Genomic DNA, 26,553 nt, shown 5'->3' on the forward strand with positions numbered 1-26,553 from the left:
GCAGTGCCTTGGGGATCATCATCTAGGTTACTGGGAACAAACCCAGGTCAGCCACAAGCAAGCCAAGTACCCTGCCCATTGTGCTGTCTCTGATCCACAAAAATATATTTTTAAAATAATAATAAAATAGAAGTGCTAAATCACTCGTGATATGAACTTTCTCTCTGTCTCTCTGTCTCTGTATCTATCTGTCTGCATCTCTTTCTCACTCCTCCTTTAAACCATCTTTCGTACAAAAAGCTTATATCCTGCTGTCCTGCTGGTTTCCCCTTGAGCCACACCACATCCAGAATTTAGGATTCAGTTGGGGAAACTGAAACCTAATAGAGACAAAGCCTCTTTGAAAATTGCTGAGCCTGAAACAATTGCTCAGCCTCCAGCAATGGCTGTCAGCTCAGCCAAATGGCTTCAGTAATGAAGGGTAAAGGCTGAATCATTTCTGTAGAAATTTGTTATCAATTATTGTTACTATATCAAGTGAATTGCCTTCATGGCACCATGATGCCTACTCAGGACTTAGGTAAAATGCAAGTATCTTAAATGTCCTTCCAGGTGCCACCGAGAGTGAACATTGGCCATGAGCTTTGTATTGATCCCTCAACAAGGCACAGACTATGTTGGGCTTTTTTGGACCTTCCTGGGAAGAAGCATGTGCTTATGAATCACAGCACTGTTGTGGGCAAACAGGCACACATGATGACATGCAATATCTTAACACTGAGTTGCTAGTTAGAGTCCAAGAAAAAGTGTTAAAGTATATAAAAATCCAGAATCCATTTCTTTCATCAAAAGGTAATTTAAATCCAATTATACCTTCACAGAGAAAATTGACAAAACTCTTTCCACATAGAGAATTGAAGATTGATTTTTTGAAGCATCACATTTGCTCCTTTTAGATAGAAGTTACAGGTAAATACCCTAAGTTTACTTAGCTTGCCTTAAAACATCTTACTGTTAGCAGAGCTCAGTGAGACTAGTTTTCTATTATAAGTGCTTCAAAAGCACAACACAGAAATAGTTTGAAGTATTAGTCTCTGAAAGCAGGTTGTCATTGAACCTACCAGGTTTACATAGAGCAAGTAAAAAACTATCTCAGGTTAGCGAGATAGTACAGCAGGTAGGGCACTTGCCTTGCATGTGGCTGACCCTGATTCAATCCCTGGCAACACATTTGAACCCCTCAGTCCCACCAGAAGTGATTCCTGAGCATAGAGCCAGGATTAAGCCCTGAGTTCCACCAGGTATGTTGCACAAAAACAAAAAATAAAAAGGAAAGAAGGGGCCAGAGAGATAGCATGCATTTGTCTTGCATGCAGAAGGATGGTGGTTTGAATCCCAGCATCCTGTATGGTCCACCAAGCCTGCCAGGAGTGTAGAGCCAGGAGTAACCCCTGAGCGCTACCAGGTGTGACGTAAAAACTCAAAAAAAAAAAAAAAAAAAGGAAAGAAAAAAGAAACTAGCTCATTGTTACAATAAAACTTTAATTAATGATATAGGGATAAACAAAAGTTTTAATACAAAGACCTATGGTCATAATTTTTGTTCAAATAAAATACAGAACATCCAGGGTGATAGTGATAGTACAGCAGATTTGTACAGTTTGCTTTGTACATATCAGACATAGACTTGATCCTCAGAACCCCACTAGAAGTGATCCCTGAGTGCAAAATCAGGAGTAAGCCTGAGCATTATTGAGTGTAGCATTAAATTAAACAAAACAAAAATAGTGGCCAAGTGATAGGGCATTTGCCTTGCACACTCTAACCTGGGCCAGACTGCAGTTCGATCCCCAATGTCCCCAAGCCAGGAGCAATTTCTGAGCACAAAGCCAGGAGTAACCCCTGAGCACCACCGGGTATGGCCCAAAAACCAAAAAAAGGAAAATATAGTGGCAAAAATCTATAACTATGACAATATTCTCTATAATAATTCTACATATAAACTTTCCAAAAAGTATGTACAGTTTACGTAATTATCTTCCTTTCTTATTTATGCAACTGAATTTTGCCTGTGATTTCTTTTTTATTTTTTATTAATATCTTTATTTAAATGCCTTGATTACAAATATGATTGTAGTTGGGTTTCAGTCATGTAAAGAACACCCCCTTCATCGGTGCAACATTCCCACCACCAATGTCTCAAATCTCTCTCCTCCCCACCCCACCCCCGCCTGTACCCTAGACAGGCTTTCCACTTCTCTCATTCATTCACATTGTTATGATAGTTCTCAATGTAGTTATTTCTCTAACTGCACTCACCATTCTTTGTGGTGAGCTTCACGTCATGAGCTGGACCTTCCAGCCCTCCTCTCTTTGTCTCTTAGGATTATTGAAAAAATGTCTTTTATTTTTCTTAAAATCCATAGATGAGGGAGACTATTCTGCATATATCTCTCTCCCTCTGACTTATTTCACTCAGCATAATAGATTCCATGTACATCCATGTATAGAAAAATTTCATGACTTCATCTCTCCTGGCGGCTGCATAACATTCCATTGTGTATATGTACCACAGTTTCTTTCGACATTCATCTGTTGAAGGACATCTTGGTTGTTTCCAAAGTCTGGCTATTGTAAATAGCACGGCAATGAATATAGGTGTGAGGAAGGGATTTTTGTATTGTATTTTTGTGTTCCTAGGGTATACCCCTAGGAGTGGTATAGCTGGATTGTATGGGAGATCAATTTCCAGGTTTTGGAGGAATCTCCATATCACTTTCCATAAAGGTTGGACTAGATGACATTCCCACCAGCTGTGAATAAGAGTTCCTTTCTCTCCACATCCCCGCCAGCACTGCTTGTTCTCATTCTTTGTGATGTGTGCCAATCTCTGTGGTGTGAGATGGTACCTCATAGTTGTTTTGATTTGCATCTCCCTGATGATTAGTGATGTGGAGCATTTTTTCATGTGCCTTTTGGCCATTTTTGTTTTTCTGTGGTTTCTAACATTTATATTTGGACTTATGTTTTCCCTGTCATACCAACTAATTTTCTATTATTTAATTTTCAATGAGTTTATAGAAGCATTTTGTCATTAATTATAATTAAAGAAAAATAGATTCTTTTTATAAAAATTGATTCTTCTTATTTTTAAATTGCCTGTTTGAAAATAACTAGCAAGTCTAGTGAGAGTTTATAAACAAGCCTGGGAGGGGCCGAAGAGATAGCATGGAGATAAGGCGTTTGACTTCTATGCAGAAGGTCACTGGTTCGATTCCTGGCATCCTATATGGTCCCCCGAGCCTGCCAAGAGCAATTTTTGAGCAGAGAACCAGAAGTAACCCCTGAGCATTGCCGGATGTGACACAAAAACAAAAGAAAAAAAGAAAAAAGAAGGAACAAGCCTGGGAGCTGGAGCGATAGCACAGCAGTAGGACATTTGCCTTGTACGCAACCAACCCATGACGAATGCAGATTCAATCCCTGGTATCCTATATAGTCCCCTGAGTCTGCCAGGGGTTATTTCTGAGTGTGAAAGCAAGCATGGGAAAATTCCTAAAGCATATTCTAGGATTAAAATGTTTTAATAAATAATAAATGCTTATTAATAAATTTAATCATTTGACAATATTGTAAATTAATAAGTGATAAATAATAAATGATTTAATAGTTTTAATAAATGCTTATTTATCCAATGATATCTTCAAATAACTGAAAGACAGTCATCAATTGAAGCTATAGGACAGGGGTGGGGAACACGCGGCTCTCCAGCCGCGAGCAGCTCCCGGCCAAAATGAATGCGGCTCCCTCACACCCCCGAGATTGGCACACATCACAAAGAATGAGAACAAGCAGTGTTGGTGGGAATGTGGAGAGAAAGGAACTCTTATCCACTGCTGGTGGGAATGCCGTCTAGTTCAGCCTTTATGGAAAGCAATATGGAGATTCCTCCAAAAACTGGAAATCGAGCTCCCATACAACCCAGCTATACCACTCCTAGGAATATACCCTAGGAACACAAAAATACAATACAAAAATCCCTTCCTTACACCTATATTCATTGCAGCACTATTTACCATAGCAAGACTCTGGAAACAGCCAAGATACCCTTCAACAGACGAATGGCTAAAGAAACTGTGGTACATATACACAATGGAATATTATGCAGCTATCAGGAGAGATGATGTCATGAAATTTTCCTACACATGGATGTACATGGAATCTATTATACTGAGTGAAATAAGTCAGAGAGAGAGAGAGAGAGAGAGAGAGAGAGAGAGAGAGAGAGAGAGAGACTCAGAATGGTCTCACTCATCTATGGGTTTTAAGAAAAATGAAAGACATTCTTGCAATAATAACTTTCAGACACAAAAGAGAAAAGAGCTGGAAGTTACAGCTCACTTCATGAAGCTCACCACAAACAGGGATGAGTTTAGTTAGAGAAATAACTAAGTTTCGAACTATCCTAATAATGAGAATGTACGAGGGAAATAGAAAGCCTGTCTAGAGTACAGGCGGGGGTTGAGTGGGGAGGAGGGAGATTTGGGACATTGGTGATGGGAATGTTGCACTGGTGATGGGTGGTGTTCTTTACTGAAACCCAAACACAATCATGTATGTAATAAATTTGTTTAAATAAAAAATTTAAAAAATGAATGTGCTCTTTGCGTCTTATTATTTTGTATACTGTGGCTCTTTGCCAAGTTTGGATTTTGTTCTGCTGCTTCTGAGGAAGGTCCTCTGAGGAGAGATCTCCGAGCACGTAGTCCCACCCCCAGGCTGCGTCATCCCGTCTCCCGTCCCTCGGAAACAACTGCACAGGCCAGCGAGTGGGGGACCCTGGTGTCACATGTTGGGTCACATTTTGCTGTTAGTTCTTAGTATGGAGGACGCAGCACACCCTCACCATCACTGCAGGATTTTCACCCTCACTCAAAATGGCAAAATGCAATATGTGTTTCATAGATTATTGTTAAAGTTATATGCTTTTGTGTAAGTGTTTGTCTGTTTTGGCAGGTCACTGCATGGTGTAGCTCTCTGACTCTCACAGTTTAAAATTTTGGCTCTTTGTGTCAAACTTGTTCGCCACCCCTGCTATAGGATGAGGCTTATTCTACTTGTGCTCCTGATCTGATAAAGTAGAAACTGCAGAGTGACATTATACTTTAAAATGAGGAAGCCCCTTTCTCTAGTCTGAACTGTCCCAGTGACAGTATCAACATTGGACAATAAGAAGTCAGTGGAAGCTGAAATTCTCGTTATTGGCGAATTCAATACAAGTTGACAACGAATACAGCTGTCTGAGGCCAGTGTACTGCTAACTTCCTGAAGGACCTGTACTGAAGGACCATGAACAGTTCCCAGCTGCCCCATGTATGAGAGACAACAGCAAAATGAAATGGATTCTAGGGGCAGAGTGATAAAACAGTGGGAATACTTGCATTGCATACAACTAACCTGGGTTTGATCCCTGGCATCCCATATGACCCCTGCCAGCCCCACCAGGAATAATCCCTGAGTGCAGAGCCAAGCCTGAGACAAAAAACCTTCCAGAAAATGTTGAATAATCTGAGCTTTTCTAAGAACAGAAAAGACTTCGATTCCCATGAGAAATGGCTTCAGATGCTCCAATGGTAGCCACAAGAGAAGGAGTTGCCATGGCTCTCTGGTGTTTCACTGAAGCAGGATTAGGAAGAGAAGTGGAGGCATCCTAAGTCTGACTTGCTACAAAGAACCAGAGTGTAGTTGCCCATCCTTGCCCAGTGGGGAGTCCCCTGACCCTGGGGAATCCAAGGAAAGTCAGGGTACTATCATCAGGACAATTGGGGAGAACCAAGATGAAGGGAAGGGAGGTGCTTCATACCTGGTGTTGCTCAAGAGTTATTCCTGGCTCTGAGTTCAGAAGTAGGATCTAACCTGAGCCAGGTAAGCAAGGCAAGGGCCTTCACTCTTATATTACTCTTTCTCTGGTCTCATCTTCAGGGACACTTTAAAGATGAGCCCTTGTAACATATCTACACAATGGAATACTATGCAGCTGTGGGGAAAATAAAGTCATAAAAGTTGCCTATACATAGATAGATAGATGGACATGGAGACTACTATGCTGAGTGAAATGACTCAGAATAGGGCCCGGAGAGATAGCACAGCGGCGTTTGCCTTGCAAGCAGCCGATCCAGGACCAAAGGTGGTCGGTTCAAATCCTGGTGTCCCATATGGTCCCCCGTGCCTGCCAGGAGCTATTTCTGAGCAGACAGCCAGGAGTAACCCCTGAGCACCGCCGGGTGTGGCCCAAAAACCAAAAAAAAAAAAAAAAAATGAAATGACTCAGAATAGACATAGAATAGTCTCGCTCATATGTTGTATATAAGAAAAAAAGACAGCATGGTAATGATGTCCAGAACAATAGAGATGAGGGTTGGAAGGATCAGCCCATGATATGAAACTTACCACAAAAAGTGGGAAGTACAATTAGAGCACTAACTGAACCATGACAATGATAGTGGCAGAGAGAGAGGTAGAATGCCTCCCCTGAAAACAGGCAGGGGTGGGGTAAAAGGGAATGGGGAACATTTGTGGTGGGACTATTTAACTGGTGATGGATGGTGTACATTCCATGACTGAAACCCAACTATGAACATTTCTGTAACCATGGTGCTTAACACAGAAAATAGGGCATTTGCCTTGCACACACACAATCAACCTGGAACCAACCCAGGATAGTCTCAGGTTCAATCCCTGGCATCTTATATGTTTCCCTGAGCCTGCCAGGAGCAATTTCTGAGTGCAGTCAGAAGCCATATCCCTGAGAACCACCGGGTATAGCTCCCACACAAAAACTATAAATTATCTTGGAAAGGAGGGAGGGAGGAAGGAAGGGAGGGAGGGAGGGAGGGAGGGAGGGAGGGAGGGAGGGAGGGAGGGAGGAAGGAAGGAAGGAAGGAAGGAAGGAAGGAAGGAAGGAAGGAAGGAAGGAAGGAAGGAAGGAAGGAAGGAAGGAAGGAAGGAAGGAAGGAAGGAAGGAAGGAAGGAAGGAAGGAAGGAAAAAAGACCTTTCTATACCACCTAGGATCATCAATCCTTAAAGTTCCTGTGCTCAGACTCCAAGATCATCTAAATGATTTGAGGACCAGAGAGATATAACACAGCAGGGAGGACACTTGCCTTACATGTGGCTGGGCCAGGTTCAATCTCTGGCATCCTGATGGTCCCCAACCCCACAAGGAGTGATCCCTGGACACAGTCCAAGAAGAAGCCCTGAGCATAGCTTAATGTGTTCCCCAAACAAACAAAAATCTTTTATTTCTTCTGTAACTTATTGCAATAATCTCTCACTACCAGGAAGTGATTCCATAAGACTTCACTCTTTAGGTAATTCTGTATGTCTTTCAATCCCTATAGAAAATCAAATCACTGAGAAAGGGAAATTGAAACACTTGAGAAACATCTACACTCAAGGTATGTCCTGAGTTCTTTATGAGTATTATATCATTCATTCCTAACAATAACTTTAAGAGACTGACCCTCAAATTATGTTCCTATTTTAGAAAGAATTGGAGGATTAAAGAAGTAAAAAAAAAAAAAAAAAAACCAGATGTCTCCACTCACACAAATAATTCTGATGCCAGAATGAAAAATCCATTATCCTCAAGAGAAGTAAGAAAAAGTCTTTTTGGCAGAGGTGGAATGGCACTAAATTGGGGGGGGGGGGTTCATAGCAACCATACATTCAAAAGTGGGATTAGAGGCCCCAGAAACTCTCTCTTATTGCAGATCAGTAGTAAGTCACCAAGAAACAAAAGCCAAAACAATGGCTTTCCACTTAGCCCTTTTGCTCCAGGTGTCATCCATATTGTTCCCTTGTAACAATCACCACAGCAGGATTCCAAGCCAAAAAAGCAGCACGCACATCCTTCCAAGCCCACTATCATTTCCTCATTTTCAGTTCACTGCTAGAATTAGAGAAAATGGGAGCAGTATGCCGGAGGGGTTGTTCAGAATCCACCCAGTAAGTTTAACATCTGCTGATGTTTAACTTCAACGGCCTACCTATGGGCAACGCCTACCTATGGGCAACGAGAGCATGTGGGCAGAAGCAACTACTTTCTTATTGTTGAGTCATGGGAAGATAGCAAGAGAAAAGGCACCAACCTCTGATAGCTTATATATGTCACCAGATGAGATTCTCAGTATCACCTGCTGATGATTTTCAAATAATAATAATATTCCCATTAGAATAATGAATTCTAATGTGCATCCTTCTTCATAACATTTCTCATTAAATCATTGAAGGATTTCTCCCAAAAAGTGCCCCAGTCTTACAGATATTTCTGGACAGTTATTCTGTATTCTGTAATAAAGTAAGTTTCCAATCTCAAAAACAGCTTTAGAAAGAATTTTTCAATCCTTTCTGTGACCATTAATGTGTCAGGAAAGTCGCCCAATAGCATTTTATAGGTTTAAATCTTTGGAGTCATCACCTTATGAATGAACACTATTAAAGATCTCATTTTTTATTATCCATTTTACTTTTTTAATGATTTTGGCAGTAAATTCATCCCCAAGTGAATGTATTTGCAAAGTATTACATCATTTTTAGATGAAAATGAGTAATTTTTATTACTATGGTGTCTTTTAAACACATTCTCATTTCCTAGCAATCTCCAGAAGTACATTTCTCAGTATACATTCCATTCTTCCTAATGTACAAATCTTGATGCCTTAATAGTTGGATTAATATTATTCATTCATTGGGAGAGTCTAAAGACTCCCTAGACTTGTTCCCCTGACAAATAATGGCTGACATCAAACTTAAACGTAGGGTGTAGCTGTGACTCTGCATATCCAGGAGATAACTGGTAAAAGCATAACAGTATAGTTCCTAGGCAGTTCAATTCCCAACTTTGTCACTAAGGCATTGCGTGAGCTTAAGCCAAGTACATAACAATTCTGAACATGTAGCACCATACCCCCACTAATGGTAAGTGATCTACAGATGGTAACCATGACACTGCTGAGTGTTGATACATTCATTTAAAATATATAAGAGCCTTGGGGCCAGAGAGATAGCATGGAGGTAGAACATTAGGTACATCCAGAAGGACGGTGGTTTGAATCCGGCATCCCATATGGTCCCTGTGCCTACCAGGGGTGATTTCTGAGCCCGGAGCCGGGACTAACCCCTGAGCACTGCTGGGTGTGACCAAAAATAAATAAATAAATAAATAAATAAATAAATAAATAAATAAATAAATAAATAAATGAGAGCCTTAAACCACCTCATCAGAAGGCTTATTGATTGGGGAATATGATTCAAAGTCATTTTGAGAAAACTCTATACATATTCTAAGACAAAGTAGATGAGGAAATACTAGGTTTCAAAAGATATTTAGAAATATGGAGGCTATTCGCTGTGTTTATTGCTAAAAATGTATTAATGGATTTGTCCACAAATGAAATGACACCCAAAAAGGAATCCGCCCATCTAAAGCCCATATCTTATTTTCTAAGCACCGAAGAAGAAAGAGCTTTGAAAAATTGGGGGCTAGGGGGCCAGAGAGATAGCATGAAGTTAAGGCATTTGCCTGGCATGCAGTGATTCGAATCCCGGCATCCCATATTGTTCCATGAGCCTACTAGGAGCGATTTCTGAGCGTAGAGCCAGGAATAACCCCTGAGCGTTGTCAGGTGTGACCCCCCAAAAAAAAATAATGGGGGGGGGGCTGGAGAGATAGCACAGCAGTAGGGCACTTGCCTTGCACACAGCCGACCCAGGACGGATGGTGGTTCAAAGCCCAACATTCCATATGGTCCCCCATGCCTTCCAGGAGTGATTTCTGAGCATAGAGCCAGGAGTAACCCATGAGCACAGCCAGGTGTGCCCCCCAAAAAACAAACTAACAAACAAACATACAATAAAGAACTTTGAAGAATTAATTGGCTAGACTTAGTTCTGCTTTTTCAATCTGAAAATTGGGAGCCTGAGATGTCATTTGTCAGAAAAAAAAAAAAGGCTGTATTAGAAGAGTCAGAGTCAGGTGGTAAGGCCCCAAAAACCACTGAACAGAATTGCTACTGGCCCGATCTGCTGAACTTGGAGCATCCCCAAGAAGAATAAGACTAGAATAAGGGCTAGAGTGATAGTAGAGCAGGTAAGGCACATGCCTTGCAGCCACTGACCCAGGTTAGTTTCCTGGGACCACAATGGTCCCCAGGAGTGGTCCTTAGCTCAGACCCAAGAGTAAGACCTGAGCATCACAAAGTGTGACTGCTACTCCTAAAACAAAGCAAAGAGACATTATAAAGCAGTGTAGAACTAAACATTCATATGCTTACAAAACTGAAAAAGAAAACTCAAACATGTAAAGCTTATCAGAGATGAGCAAATAAGTAGAGGGAACAATAAAGTCAAACAGTAGCACTTTTCTCCCCATTTCCCTCAACCAATTATGTTAGCCAAGAAGGGCCGGAGAGGTGGCGCTAGAGGTAAGGTGTCTGCCTTGCAAGCGCTAGCCAAGGAAGGACCGTGGTTCGATCCCCTGGAATCCCATATGGTCCCCCCAAGCCAGGAGCAATTTCTGAGCGCTTAGCCAGGCGTAACCCCTGAGCATCAAACGGGTGTCCTCCCCCCAAAAAAAGTTAGCCAAGAAACAGCGATAATATCTCCAGATAAAGCAGATGCAAAGGAGAAATAGCCTACCAAGAATCACCCAATATATACCTCACTTAAATGCAGAATCAGAACATGTGCCATTGTGCTAAAGAGATGGGCAGCCTGCAGTGTCAACAATACGGGAGGATTCACCATCATTTGCCTTTAATGTGACATGATATCAACATACAGCTGGATCTTAGAAGCATGCTTGTAAACAATCCAGCCTCTAGATTCAATATAATTGGCAAAGCACAGAGAAACATTAAACAATATTGTGAAGAAGGAATTAGCCCTGAACTCTTCCAAACCTCCATGAAAAACAAGAGTGATAAAAGTAGAAGACAATAAAGGCATTAAGTGATCCGAAACTGGACACCAATTAAGGAAAAGTGTTTATAAGATTGGGGTTGGAGAGATAGTACATGAACAGAATGTTTGACTGGTTTCTATCCCTGACATTTCATATGGTCACTTGAGCCCACCTGAAGTGACTGTGGAGGGCAGAGCCATGAGTAAGCCCTGAGTACCACGGGTATGGCCCAACCTTCCACCCACCCACACACACACAGAGAAAAAAATTCTTAGGAGCCAATGCAATAGCACAGCAATAGGGTGTTTGCCTTGTATGCACCCAAACTCAGTTCGATCCCCGGCATCCCATATGGTCCCTTGTGCCTGCCAAGAGTAATTCCTGAGCATGCCAGGAGTAATTTCTCAGCACAGAACCATGAGTAATCCATGAGTGCTGCTCAGTGTGGGCCAAAACCCAAAATATATACATATATGTGTGATTTAACATTAAAAATAAAAATAAATATTTATTAAAATTAAAGATACACTCTTGCAGCAAGTGTTGAAAATAATATGGGATATTTTATGTCTATTGATTCTGTTATATAATAAGTAATTCCAAAATTGGTACTTTGAATGAGAAAATAGCTATTATCTCAGAGTTTCGGTGGGTGAGGAATTTGGAGATTGATTAACTAGCTCTTTCTAACTAAAAACTTTTTAGAGGCCAGAGCCAGAGTATAGCAGGTAAGGCACTTGCCTTAAACGAAACTGACCCAGGTTTGATCCATATGGTCCCAAATCCACCAGAAGTAATCTCTGATAACCTAGGCAGGAGTAAGCCCTGAGTGTAGGTAGATGTGGCAAAAAAAAAAAAATCTCTTTAAAAGGTAGGCATAGGACCAGATAGGTAGCACAGGCTCAAAGTACTAAGGTACTTGCTTGCCTTGTATCTGATCAACCAGGGTTTGATTTGTAGAACTGCATATCAAATCACCTTCAAATAACTGACAGGAAGTGGTCCCTGGACAGTGATCCAAGAGTAAACCTCGAGAAGCCCTGAGTGTAGCCAAAAAGCAAACAAAATTTTGTCAAGCTATTACAAGCATGTCAGGACTCCATGGAAGGAGCATTCGTGAATATGACAAATCTTATCTCCTGGCCCCACTCAACAGATGGTCTCTCCAAGAACAATGACTCAAATGACACTGAGAGAGTGTGTCTGAAAAAGAAGTCTCTGTGTATAACCCAACACCCACTACTTCTGGCATATTCTGAGTTACCTAGTCAGTGGAGCCACTTGCAAGGGAAGGAGAATTGAACCCCATCTCCCAAAGGATCAGGGAACCAAAAAACAGTGTAAGCTTGAAAACAGCTGTTAACAGACTGTATTGAGCCATTATTGTGGTGGGTTGCAAGTAGCCTTGCAGGGCAATGCCCTAAGTAATCAGAGAGGACACAGAGGTTCTGTCACTTGGGGTATTTTGGGAGGGTTGGGTTTTTTGGGGGGTTGGGTCACACCCAGTGGCACTCAGGGGTTACTCCAGACTCTGTGCTCAGTAATCACCCTGGTAGGGTTGGGGGAACCATATGAGATGCCAGGAATTGAGCTGGGTCCATCCAGTGTTGGCCTCGTGCAAGGCAAATGCCTTACTGCTGTTCTTGCTTCGGTCCTGCAACTTACTTTTTAAATGACCCTGCAAATATTTATGTTCACAAAGTAATAAAGCAAATATAACTACATACTTTCGCATCTGAAAGGACTTCTGATGTGTGTCCTTATTGTCTTTCTTTACCTTTTTCTCTATCCAGATTTTTTTCACATGAAATGAGATAGAGGAAATTCTTTTTAATTTTTTCCTTTCAAAAGTTATTTGTTAGTCTTAACACGGAGTGCCAAGATGCTTGAGGATGGAACCTGGCTGGAAGGTCATCAGGTACAGCATCATGATGATATTATTGGAATTGATACTCACATTGGAATTAGTGCCCTCTCAGGAAAAGGCACCAGAGAGGCCACCACCATGGGGGAAACCAGCTGGAAGGCAGTGTCTGCCAGCTGTGAAGAGAACCCACACCTGCAACTTCAGCCTCAGGCTAGCTAGAGATAAAAGGATGGATAAATGATAGTGGAGCTGTGATAAATAGAGCCCCTGCCTGAGTCTTTCTGTGAGATTTTCTTCACAGCTCTCCGTGCAGACCAAGACAATGGTGCTGTAATAGCAATGACAAGATCTTGTCTCTTTTCTGGATTCCAGCAAGGACACTGGTTCCAGCAGAATCTTGGAAATGTGTCTCTTGGAGAAACAGGTACATGTGGAATCCTGTCAAAGGTGAACAAGGGCCCCACCCCGTGCCAGTTCAAGTATATTCAGATGAATCGTGTGAAGAGGGAAGATGCTACTTGAGCCATATCCAGAGGAACCCTGAGACTCCTTGTACACTGCCATATGGGTGCCAAGGATAGAACCCATGTTGGCTATGTGCAAGGCAAGCACCCCACCTGCTGTACTCTCTCTCTCTCCAGCCCCTCAAAGGAACTTACAGTACACTCTTAAAGGGTTCCCCAGCAGTACTCAGGAGCCAGGTCTATACCCTGTGGGGCAGGGGGACATGCAGCACCTGAGCAGTACCTAGCTTGGGGTGGCCACGTAGTCCCTGGACTCTTGAGGTTTTTCTCATACAAAAATGTACTTTAGCCTTTCTGGCTCTCTTCCCAATTCTCAATATTACTTTCTTAGGGAGGTGGTGTGAAGGGGAAACCAACTGTGCTGGCATGGCATACATGATCCCATGGCATACATGAGAATCATGATCTCCATCAGAAAGTTATGTCTTCAAGCCCTAAAACTTTATATTTTAAAAAGTCTTGAGCCTTGTCGAAGGCAGGGGAAGGAGTCACCTCTATCAGAAAGGGGCAATTCTTTTTTTTTTTTTTTTTTTTTTTTTTTTGGTTTTTGGGTCACACCCAGCAGTGCTCAGGCGTTACTCCTGGCTCTATGCTCAGAAATCGCCCCTGGCAGGCTCGGTGGACCATATGGGATGCCGGGATTCGAACCACTGTCCTTCTGGATATAAGGCAAATGCCCTTCCTCTAGGCTATCTCTCCAGCCCCAGAAAGGGGCAATTCTTAAAGGTGCTCCTGATGCTTCCATTAATGCTTCAATTATTGACTTGTTTATCATTGGTTTGGGAGATACACCTGGCAGTGCTCTGTAAGGGCTTTTCCCCTACTTAGTGCTCAAGAATCATTCCATTTTGTTTTGGTTTGGTTTGCTTTGAAGCCACTCCTAGCAATGCTTAGGAGTTACTCCTGACTCTGAGCTCAGGACTCACTCCTGGTAGTGATCGTGAATACCCTAGCAGTGGTGGGCAGCCTTTTTTTTTTTCAACTGAGCCAAATCTTGCCAAAACCACGATTGAAATTTATTTTGAAAGCCACACAGGGCGTGCACTGACAGAGGCAGAGTCCTGATTCCTGGAGCGGCCGCCCGGCACACATAAGAGCCACATTCAAAAGTGTAAAGAGCCGCATGTGGCTCTCGAGCCACAGCTTGCCAACCTAGGGGATGCCAGATATGGAACTTGGGTCAGCCATGTGCAAGGCAAATACCCTCCCTGCTGTCCTATGACTCCAGCCTTCAGGAGTCAATCATTCTTGGCAGTGCTCAAGAGACCATCAGCAGTGTTGGGGCTCGAATTTGAGCTCTTGCAGGGGCCCCAGGCCTTTGAGCTGTCTCTCCAGCCCAGATGGAAGTAAGTTTTTTTTTTTTTTCAACTTTTTTTTTTTTTTTTTTTTTTTTTTGGTTTTTGGGTCACACCCGGCAGTGCTCAGGGATTACTCCTGGCTGTCTGCTCAGAAATAGCTCCTGGCAGGCACGGGGGACCATATGGGACACCGGGATTCGAACCAACCACCTTTGGTCCTGGATCGGCTGCTTGCAAGGCAAACACCGCTGTGCTATCTCTCCGGGCCCTTAGATGGAAGTAAGTTTTAAAGGTGTTTTTGATATGAACCCCTCGACCTGACCACAGAAATCAGGTTCCCAAGGGCAAGCTGGAGTTGGGTGAGTGAATCCGGTGAACAGAGGTATATTGGCACCACAGCAGTATGAGTGTGAGATATTTTTACCCCCCAAAAATATAAACATCTGTCAAATCAATATTATTCCCCTAAAGGTAATAAGAATAAATAAAGGTGGGTTTGGGGAGTGGAGAAATCGAACACCAGGCAGGGTACATGCCTTGCAACTGGGTGATCTGGTTCAATCCCCCACATTCCACAGGAGTGGCCAGGAGTTACCCTAAGTGCAGAGTCAGGAGCCTGAGCTCCTGGCCCCAAACTTTATTTCTTTTTAATTTAAATTATTTTGTTTAGGGACCAGAGAGATGGCACAGAGGTAGGGCTTTTGCCTTACATTCAGCCAACCCAGGAGGGACCTGGTTTGATTCCCGGCATCCCATATGGTCCCTCACCCTGCCAGGAGCAATTTCTGAGTGCAGAGCCAGGAATAACCCCTGAGCACTGCCAGGTGTGTCCCAAGAACCAATCAACCAATAAATAAATAAATAAATAAATAAAATAGTTTAAAATTTAAAAGAAAAAATTACTTTGTTTAAAGACCATGTGTCAATCACATAGATGACTCCTCCAAACTTTTTCAAATCATAAAATTTATTTTTAATGTATTTGCCTCTTTAGATGGAGCCACACTCACTGTGCTCAGGGATCACTCCTAGCTCTGCACTCAGCATTGGCGAGCCCATGGGGAACCATATGGGATGCCTGGGATGGAACCTAGGTCGACTGCGTGCAAGGCAAATGCCCTTCCCGGTGTATACTCCATCTTGCCCCTCCTTTTTTCTTTCTTTCTTTTTCTTTTTTCTTTTTTTTTTAAATAAGGAATTGTGAACAGAGCTTGCTTCTGAGTTCTGAATGCTGAGAGGAAAAAACATTCAGGAGATTCCCTATCCTCGTGGTCTCCTAGGCGCATTTCCTATTTGAAAAAATAAAATAAAAGGAAAGGAAATCTTAAAGGTCCCCCAAAAGCCTGATACTCGAACCCAAGTCAGGCAGAGTCTGGACAAACCTTCCCTTTGAGTGTTCCCCATTTCTAATCAGGGGAAAGCCCCATCAAAGGGCCTGCTGAGGTCACCGTGGCCCTAGCTGCTGCTGCCAGGGCAGCCTTTGAGAGGTGGTCAGTCTGGAGTTGTGGGGGCTCGCCTCTCTCCCGGGTTCGCTCGCTCGTCCTGGGGCTGCTCGGAGATGCGCCCCGCGCCCACCCTACCTGGCTCAGCCGGTCCCGCTCCTGCGCCCCGGCGGCCGCCTGTCGCTGTCCCCGCTCGGCCTCCGCCGCCAGCCGGGACAAGGTCGCCCTGCTCGCCTCGGCCGCCCCCTCCTGCGCCGCGCTGGCCTCCTCCAGGGCCACGACCTGGGCCCTCAGCGTCGCGTCTTCCCGAAGCAGCGCTCGAAGCTGGGGAGACAGCGATTAGCGGTCTTGGGGTTGGAAAAGAAAAGAACAATTCCTGCGGCTTCCTGCAAACACCCGAACCCCGGCGATGGTGCCGCAGCAGAGGAGAAGGGGCAAGTTAGCCTTTTTCCTCCCAAGGCTCCAGAAAGGACGATTTTCTTTCTTTTTTTTTCTTTTGGTTTTTGGGATCACACCCAGCAGCGCTCAGGGGTCAGTCCTGGCTCCACGCTCAGAAATTACTCCTGGCGGGCTCAGGGGACCATATGGAATGCCGGGATTCGAACCACTGACCTTATGATTGCAAGGCAAAGGCCCTACCTCCATGCTATCTCTCCGGCCCCAGAAAAGTTGATTTTCAATACGTTTCAGCCCCCAATGCACGGTCAGACGCAGAGACGGGGGTTCAGAGGAAAGAGATGCAAGGGGTCTCTCTCTAAGGCAGGCACCTTGAGAGTTTGGCTAAAAGTGTGGGAGGGACGTGGAGAGAGAGCACGGCAGGGAAGGCATTTTTGCCTGGCACGTGGCTGACACAGGTTCGATCCCCGACATCCCATATGGTCCCCCAAGCCAGCCAGAGATGATTTCTGAGCAGAACCAGGAGTAACCCCTGAGCGCCGCAGGATGTGGCCAAAAAAACTAAAACTAAAGAAAAGGAGAAAAAAAATAATGAACCTCTGTCTCTATCTCTAACACACACACACACACACACACACACACACACACACACACACACACACACACACACACACACACACACACACCGTAACCCCTGAGCGCCGCAGGATGTGGCCAAAAAAACTAAAACTAAAGAAAAGGAGAAAAAAATAATGAACCTCTGTCTCTATCTCTAACACACACACACACACACACACCCCGCACCTGCAAGGCCCAAACTCAATTTCCCGTAGCAAGGGTAATGCCTAAAGGAGAAAAAATAATGAACCTCTGTCTCTATCTCTAAAACACACACACACACACACACACACACACACACACACACACACACACACACACACACACACACACACACACACACACCGCACCTGCAAGGCCCAAACTCAATTTCCCGTAGCAAGGGTAATGCCTATGCACTCTGCCTCATCTGTTGTGCAGCTCTAACACTCGCGAGGGGTCACCTGGCCCGAGTGGGCAATGGGGCGGGATTAGCCAGAGAAGGAACAAGGGCAAGGGCAGAGCAGCCTTTTAAAGCCCATGAACACGCAGTATGTAGCATCTAGCAAGTAGTATGCAGCCCGTAGTGTCCCTGGGACTAGCGGGGCTTTTCCGTCTCGGAGCTGAGCGACCCTGTTGGCTCCCCTCAAGCTCCACTGGGGTTTGCAGCAGAAGAGGAAAGAGGCGGATCCGGGATCGGGTGCTTCTTTGAGGCTCCAACCCTGCAGCTGGGGTCCCTCTATTGGCCCACGAGGACACCTGCAGGACGATGCGAGACACGCAACTCAGGCTTCTGGGCCTATGGGGAAAAGATTTTGCCTCAGCTCACCAGTGGGGTGCGAGTCCTCCTGTGGGCTCCCTCCCTCGCATTCTCCAAGAGCCCCCACGGAAGGCATTCACCTTTCACCCCATACTTCCAGCCCACTCCGTGCTCTGCCAACGCTTCGAATGTGCTGCTTGTTTTGTTTTGTTTTAGGGCCACATCCAGCTGCGCTCAGGGGTCATTCCTGGCTCTGGGCTCAGAAATCGCTCCCGGTTGCCTGAAATCGAACCCAAATCTGTCCTGGGTCAACCACATGTAAGGCAAACGCCCTACCGCTGTGCCATCGCTCCTGCCCCTCGAATATGCTGCTGGTTTGTTTTTGTTTCATGCCCCCAAATGGTGCTCAGGAGGAGACCCCTGGCAAATTCTAAGCCACACTGGCCCACGGTGACGTGTAAGGGCCCAAGGATGGAGCTATGCTCTGGCTCTGTGGTGCTAGAGATGGTTGGGGGATCCCGTGGCTGTATTTGGGGGGCCTCTACGGCTGCACCCAGTGATGCTAGGGATCAAACCAGGATCCTCTGTTTGTGAGGTGCCACAAGTAACCCCATTGCTATCTCTCCACTCCCTGAATGTATTTCCTTTCTTGTTTTGCTTGTTAAAAGGATCAAACCCAGGTCTGATGCATGCAAAATTTCTTGCAGAGTGACATCTCTGTAACCTAGTTCTTTGAACTAAAACTCAACGACAAACATGTTTGTAATCGTGATGCTTAAATAAAGATATTTTTTTAAAAAATTAAAAAATTATTTTCCAGGGCCAGAGCAGTGGTGCAAGCGGTAAGGCATCTGCCTCGTCTGCGCTAACCTAGGATGGACCGCTGTTCAACAGACTGCGGTTCAATCCCCCGTCGTCCCATATGGTCCCCCAAGCCAGGAGCGACTTCTGAGTGCATAGCCAGGAGTAACCCCTGAGTGTCACCTGGTGTGGCCCAAAAACAAAACAAAACAAAACAAAATTTCCTTCTTTGTACCTTCCACTCCATGGAACAATATTTTGGTATTCTGTTTGGTTTTTTGTTTTGTTTTGTTTTGTTTTGTCTGTCTGTTTCCTCTTCTTTTTTTTTTTCTTCACTGTAAGAATTTAAAAAATACAGGAGGCTGGAAAGATAGCACAGTGAGTGGGGGCAATTGCCCTGCATGTGGCTGACCTGGGTTCAATCTCCCAACATCCTACATGGTCCCCCTATAAGCCTGCCAAGTGTGATCCCTGCCAGGTATGATGTGCATATTTCTATCTGAACAGCAACTTCTTAACTACATCAGTTACTGAATAATTCATGGCTTAAAACAGATTTGAGGGCCCGGAGAGATAGCACAGCAGCATTTGCCTTGCAAGCAGCTGATCCAGGACCAAAGATGATTGGTTCGAATCCTGGTGTCCCATATGGTCCCCCCGTGCCTGCCAGGAGCTATTTCTGAGCAGACAGCCAGGAGTAACCCCTGAACACTGCTGGGTGTGGCCCAAAAACAAAAAAAAAAAAAAAAAAAAAAAAAAGATTTGAGATGAATAGCATCTAGGCAAATAAATTTCATTTGAAATATACTGACTCCCAGAGACTGGAACGGGAAGCTTAGTACTAAGTTCAGGGAGGAGGTCAGCTCTGTCTCTGGTTGTCAGCTGATACCACGTTTGGGGACTGGTCCCTTCTCCCACCCAAACACAGCACCGTGGTTTTCGTCTACAGGAAAACACCTTTAGAATCAATTCTTCCTCGGAAGCTTCTGAATTCTCACTGGGATCCAAGCTGTTTCGAAGCTGAACTAGAAACTCCTGGTGTCTCCTGCAGCAATTTGAGATTTGATTCTTTGTCTCCTCATTTTCTGTTAGACACTTTCTATCGGAAAAAAACAAAACAAAAAAAAAAAAAAAAAAAAAACAATAAAAAACAATAAAAAACAATAAAACAAGTCCAGCTTGAATACCACAGAATATCAGACATCAAATGCACCAGGACCATGCAAACAGTCGAGGGAGGAGAAAGGGGAGGTGATTGGGGATGCCTGCACTTTGCAATGTGGACTAAATTCCCCTGGCATCTTCATCTAGACAGCAGGTCCCCTGCCTTCTTCCCATCCCCAGGCCTTTCAGGTCTGCTCTCAAGAGGGCCCTCAAAGGAGTCACAGAGAGTCAGGGTGGGTATTGATTGAGGCTTTAGGGTTAGGGGATAATGCTCTGCTTTATTTTCAAAGATTATATAGTGACCTGTCAGGGTCAGAAAGGGCAGTTTTTGGTTCATAGGTCAGTATGACTGGAATAAAATTGGATAGTGATAGACAGAAATATGAATGGATGGATAGATAGGTAGATAGATGATAGATTGATAGATAGATAGATAGATAGATAGATAGATAGATAGATAGATAGATAGATAGATAGATAGATAGATAGATAGATAGATAGATAGATATAACAGATATTGAGAGTTGGAATTATCCCCCTTTCTGGGAAATAGAAAAGAGAAGTGTTCAGTCAGTAATAGTTTGCACACTCCCTGAGTTTTCAAACTTTTTAATAGGATTGGTTGGGGCCAGAGAAATAGCATGGAGGTAAGGCGTTTGCCTTGCATGCAGAAGGACGGTGGTTCGAATCCCGGCATCCCATATGGTCCCCTGTGCCTGCCAGGGGCAATTTCTGAGCATAGAGCCAGGAGTAACCCCTGAGCACTGCCGGGTATGACCAAAAAAAAACCACAACAACAACAACAAAATAGGATAGGTCAGTCAAAGAAACTCTATAAATTTACACTATACTCTGAATATTTCATTTGAAATCTCAGGTAGTTTTTCTGAAATAGTGTGATCTACTTTGCATGTCTTCAATGTAATACTGAGATCATTTTAAAAAGTAGACATATTTTCAAAGCAAGTCCTAATTACTTCAGTAATTTGGTACTATTTTTTCAGTATACCCTGGAGAATAAACTTGATTATAGCTTTCCCTTTTTAACACATTGAATGTTTACTGCAAATACTTTACTCCACTCAAGGAGCTACAAAACATGTAATTGCATATACTCAGAGGCTTATCATATTTCTATTTAGAAAAAGTCATAACCATAACAGAGCAACATAAATATACCTCCAAGTTCTTACTTTTAGCGTATGGAAGGTAACATTTACTCAGTCTCTCTGACTCATGAAAAGTACAGTTAATATTTTTATGATCCCAGACATTAACTCTTAAGATTTCAGTCTTATTTCTTCATTTTAAGAGTCTCTAAATTCTTTCCACTCCTATTTTTTAAATCTTTCACTTTGAGCCAGTGAAGTTTCAGAAATTTACCCAAAGTACACAATTTCCACATAAATATAAAAATATGTGTAGATAATCATTGCAATCTGGTTTATCATTATTTTAGGAAACTAATCAAAGCACCTCTATGAATTAACAAAGGAAAATTAGTTACTTATGTACTATCATGTACACTGAAAGTGCCATGGGGGAAAGGAGAAAAGTGGCAGTGGGAAAGAAATGGCACAAGGACAGATGTTGACGATCTTTGGAACTTTGATGAAGGTGAATGTTCAGCAACTACGTGTGGACAGTTACTGAACTATGCTTTTGCAGACAACCCAAAGCTTGAACAAAAATGAACAATATTGTAGCTATGTTATCTCATCTTCAACTTAAAAAATACATATGTGGGGGCCAGAGCAGTGGTGGAGACTGTAAGGCATCTGCCTTGTGTGCACTAGCCTAGGAGAGACCACAGTTCGATCCCCTGGCGTCCCATATGGTCCCCCAAGCCAGGAGCAATTTCTGAGTGCATAGTCAGGAGTAACCCCTGAGACTCACTGGGTGTAGCCAAAAAAAAAAAAAAAGAAGAAGAATAAATACATATGTGACTGGGGTTGGAGCAGTGGCACAACAGTAGGGCCTTGCACACAGCCGACCCAGGACAGATCTGGTTCAATCCCTGGCATCCCATATGGTATCAAGCCAGGAGCGATTTCTGAGCACATAGCGTCACTGGGTGTGGCCCCAAAAAACAAAAAAAAACAAAAAAGATCAGTACCTGTTATCCCATATGGTCTCCTGGAGCCTGCCTAATGTCATTCCTGAGCACAGAGCCAGGAGTAACCCCTGAGCACCACTAAGTGTAGTAAATGGGTAAGCACATAGGTAAGGCCTTGCACATGGTTAATCTGTGTTCAATCTCCAGAACCTCATATGGCACCCTGAGCTAGCCAAGTGTGACACCTGAATACAGAGACAAGGACCCAAAAATATTTAAAATATATATATTTAAGGATTAAAAATTAGTGCAATAGGGAGGGTACTTGCCTTGCATGCAATGGACCCAGGTTTAATCCCCACATCTTATATGGTCCACCGAGCACCACCAGGAATGGTTCCTCAGTACAGAGCCAGAAGTAACCCCTGAGTGTAGCTGGGAGTGGCTCCGAAACAAAAATAAATATAACTAAATAACATCTTCCAGATTGTACATCCAAACATCAACGCCTACTCAAAAGACCCTACATAACTCAGGAAAGTGATGTGTGGTGAGACTCTGGTTGACATTTTGAAGTGAGCTTGGGGAAGAGAGGGGAAGACTCCAAATATATTGAGATCAGTTACTTGGGGTTGAGGGGGGGTCTGGGGGCCACATTCATCAGCGCTTAAGAGGTCCTTGCTGCTCTGTATTAGAGGATTTCTGCTGGAGGTGTTCAAGGAACCACACAGCTCTAGGAATGACTGAGGTTGGCCACATGCAAGGCTTGTCTTGTGTCTCCAAGCCAGCCGTCAGTAATATTTTAACTAACTTTCAGAATCCGTGCATTTACAGATGTTATCCTTTAGGACTGGAGCAATAGTATAGTGGGTAGGGAAGGCAGATGCACTGCACATGACTGACCCAGGTTCAATTTCCAGTACCCCATATGGTCCCATGAGCACCACCAGGAGTGATTCCTGAAAGCAGAGCCAGGAGTAAATCCTGAGCATAGCTGGGTGTGGCTTAACAACCCCCTTTCCAACACACACACACACACACACACACACACACACACACAAACTGTTCTTAACTGCTAACAGATTCTAGTATTTCATCACCTATTCAACTGAAAAATATTAAAAGAGCCTTACTGTAATTTCTCCTGTAGTCCTATAACTTTGTTTTTTAACTCCTGGTTCTCTTTAACAGTACGGTGAGCTGTGATTTCCATTCTGGTCTTAGAATTGGAAAGTACTACTAATTCCTCCTCGAGCTCCTGAACTCTGTCTTTCAGAGAAGCGAGGAGAGATGTCTTCCGGGCATTGTTCTCTTTGTAGCTCTCCATTTCTGCTTTCAACTCTTGACAAGAAGCTTCTTTAGAAAGCATCTTAGACCGGAGCTCTCGAAGCTAACATGGGAAAGAACCAAAAAAAGAGAAATAATTTCCAGACCATAAGCTTGAAGTCCCTTCAATAAACCCTGAACCATAGCTTCAAATTTCACACTTTCATTCACAGCTTAAGCCAAGTTTACTTTCTTTTCTTTTTGAGAAGGGGCTGGTTGGGCCACACTCGGTGGAGCTCAGAGGTTACCCCAGGCTCTGGGCTCAGGAACCTCTCCTGTAGGCTTGGAGAATCATCTAGGGTGCTGGGAATTGAACCCAGGCTGACCACTTTCAAGGCAAATGCCCTTGCTGGACTATCTCTCCTGCCCTTCCTCAGATATTTGGGGGGGGGGGGGTGCACACCCAGCAGGGCTCAAAGGTTTCTCCTGGCTCTGGGCTCAGAAATCACTCCTGGCAGCCTCGGGGGACCATAAGGGATGCTGGGATTCAAGCCACTGTCCTTCTGCATGCAAGGCAAACACCCTATCCCCATGCTATCTCTTCGGCCCCTATTTTCTTCATTTTTGAAGAGAAGAATTTAGGCCCAGATAATAGACTTCAAGGAGAAAGTAATTTCGGTTTTCTGGTGTAGTGAGTTGGTATTAAATGTCTGAGCTAAAATGTCACAGAATTCGCCGGCTCTTCTTCACATTTCCTAGAGGACCCTAAGTACTGCTTCTAGTACTGGTTCTAATAGTAAAGCTCTAGAGAAACAAAAGCTATGAGGAGGACGATGAAGTCCAGAGTTCAAATAGATGGGATAGCTGATGGCTTCCTGTACCAAGTCACCATGTTTATCCAGTTGGTGACACAGCAGACACGTATGCCAACTGGCTATGACTTTGTTTTCCCAAGAAACAGAACTGGCTTTAGTTTGTCATCCCACCATCAGATGGCCCAGTTGACCCATACATAACCTGGAGTTAGATTATATCTTGATTTACCCAAAACAAAGATCATCCTTGGTTACTTTTTTGTTTGTTTGTTTTTGGGTCACACCCGGCAGTGCTCAGCTCAGGGGTTACTCCTGGCTCTGTGCTCAGAAATCACCCCTCACAGGCTGGGGGGGGGGGGGGGGCGGGGAGCATATGGGATGCCAGGATTCTAAATGCCGTCCATCCTGTGTTGGTTGCCGCAAGGCAAAGCCTTACCGCTGTGCTATCCATCCGGCCCCTCCTCCCTGGTTACTTTATAAGTGTTTCTCAAATAGTGGGGCGCGCCCCCCAGGGGAGGCACGAGACTCCGTAAAGGCGGCGCGTTTGACCTCGGCAAACACTGTCACAAGCTAAGCCCCGTGTTTATGTCTCTGGATGTCTCTGGAGCTGAGAGTCGCTGTGTCCTGCTTCCAACCCCGCTTCGAAAAGCTATGTATTGCGAAACGTGCTCACTGTAGCCATTGATCCAGACATCACCTCTAATTAAAAAATCAGCTCAAAAAAAAAAAAAAAAAATCAGCTCAAAAAAATAAATAAATAAAAAAGAATCAGCTCAAAATATTTCATACATTTTTGTTTTGCGGGTTAAAGTTTTTTTTAATAAAGATACTATTTAAAGTCGCGCGGGGGGGGGGGGGGCACGAAAAATGTTTTCTTCTTCCTAGGGGCCATAACAGAAAATCATTGAAAGCACTGCTTTATATCACTTTCTTGACAGCTTGGTTTCACCCAAAACGAAGATGTTACTGGTCACAGTTCCGCCCAAGACAAAGACCAACCCTGGTTATTTTGTACCTGTTTACAGGTTGGTGCCCTCCCAAAACAAGCATCATCCCTGGTTTCTTTGGATCTATTTGTTTGCAATTTAGTAACCTCTGGTTACTTTTATCTATTTTGGGGGGAGTGGGTCACACCCGATGATGCTTGTATTAGCATTTGATGTTTGGCAATGGTAAGCCATTTCTAAATCTTTATTGCTGCCATTGATGGTAGAAATTATGGAGACATAGAACAAGAGGTTTGGGACTGCCTGACCGCAACTGTTTCCTGAGAAAATATAGACTATACAGCTCTATTTCCTCCACTGTTTTTCTGGAGTCTTATTTTGACTAAAGAAATGCACTTCTGGGCTGGAGCAATAGCACAGGGGGGTAGGGCCTTGCACCCGGGTGACCCAGGTTCAATTCCCGACATCCTGACATAGATGGTCCCTCAAGCCTACCAGGAGTGATTTCTCAGTTCAGAACTAGGAGTAACCCCTGAGCACTGTTATATATGAAAGCATTTCTTTAAGATCATTATCTCTGCCTGCTTTCCCACTTATGTCCTGCCAGGTGGGGGATGCTGTGGAGATTCTAATAAATAGTGGGGGAACGAGTTGCTCAGGGTCTTTTGAGGCAGTTTTACTAACTGGTTTGAGGATTTTTGGAGCTGGTGGTAGGCTGACCAAGGTCTTTTACATCAGACCTTCTTGCCCCCTTTACCTTCCTATCTGTGTGGATTATTTGCCACGGATAACTATCACCAAGATCTCTTTCCCCTCAAAGGGGAAAGGGGAATGGGAATCAATTTCTCATTCTGGGAGTTCTTTAAGGATCAACACAACAGCAGAGCACTACCAGGTGTGGCCCCAAACCAAAAAATAAACGGTGCGCTTTTATTTCAGAGGTGGATTGGGAGAGAATGTGAGAGAAAATTTAAAAACCATATAAAATTTATATGAAGGAAATATTTTTAGGAGTTCTCTGACATCCAAATACTGTAGCGTAAATGTGCCTACTAAACAGGAAAACCCACACTGTAAGAAAACTGGCAGACTCAAGAGCACTAAAAACATGAGATCTAAGTAAACTACAGCCACCAAACTTTGTCATGTGCCTGTCAGGGGTGTAGACAGGATGAGGGGTGTGGAAGGAGTAGAGTGGAGATGGAGTTTGGAAGAGCCAATTAAGGGATTGGTGATGAAATGTTATAGGCCTAAAACTCAACTATAAAACATGGTCCTTTACATTTAAAAAAATAATGTGTATTTTGGGGCCACACCCGATGGCACTTCTGGGTTACTCCTTGCATTCAGAAATTACTCCTGGCAGGCTCGGGACCATATGGGATGCTGGGAATCTAACCTGGACTGACCACATGCTAGGCAAATGCCCTACCCGTTGTGCTATCATTCTGGCTCCTAAATCAAAATTCTTTAAAGAAAAGAAAATTAGCTTTAAAAAATGCAGGTTCTTTGTTGAAATGTGAACGTGCCTAATACTTTTCTGCCATCACACATTATCTATTCACCTACCAGTGGGTAGTGAGATTGCTTAGGTGGTAGTCTCGGTCCCCGCCCAGGACCCCCTAAGTGTATCCCTAAGCTGTGAGCAGTCTGGGTTCAGTAAATTCTTTCAGAAACTTGCCTAGAGAAGTTTTGAGATTTGGTGTAACCCATGAT

The 26,553-nt window shown here is 43.8% G+C and overlaps 2 protein-coding genes across 2 annotated transcripts in view; both read right to left on the reverse strand.

The window, feature by feature from the left end:
• The window catches only part of MTHFD1L (methylenetetrahydrofolate dehydrogenase (NADP+ dependent) 1 like), a 641,585-nt gene that overhangs the window by 103,570 nt on the left and 511,462 nt on the right, over positions 1 to 26,553 (reverse strand). The window lies entirely within an intron of this gene.
• The window catches only part of CCDC170 (coiled-coil domain containing 170), a 78,717-nt gene that overhangs the window by 49,668 nt on the left and 2,496 nt on the right, over positions 1 to 26,553 (reverse strand). Inside the window, exons 3-5 of the mRNA XM_049764747.1 lie at positions 22,943 to 23,199; positions 19,547 to 19,688; positions 16,174 to 16,359 (exon numbers count right to left, since the gene is read on the reverse strand). Of these exons, the coding sequence (XP_049620704.1) occupies positions 16,174 to 16,359; positions 19,547 to 19,688; positions 22,943 to 23,199 (585 nt within the window). The remainder of the gene's footprint in view (positions 1 to 16,173; positions 16,360 to 19,546; positions 19,689 to 22,942; positions 23,200 to 26,553) is intronic.

Source organism: Suncus etruscus, chromosome 18 (genome assembly GCF_024139225.1).
Source record: "Suncus etruscus isolate mSunEtr1 chromosome 18, mSunEtr1.pri.cur, whole genome shotgun sequence".
Lineage (NCBI taxonomy): Eukaryota > Metazoa > Chordata > Mammalia > Eulipotyphla > Soricidae > Suncus > Suncus etruscus.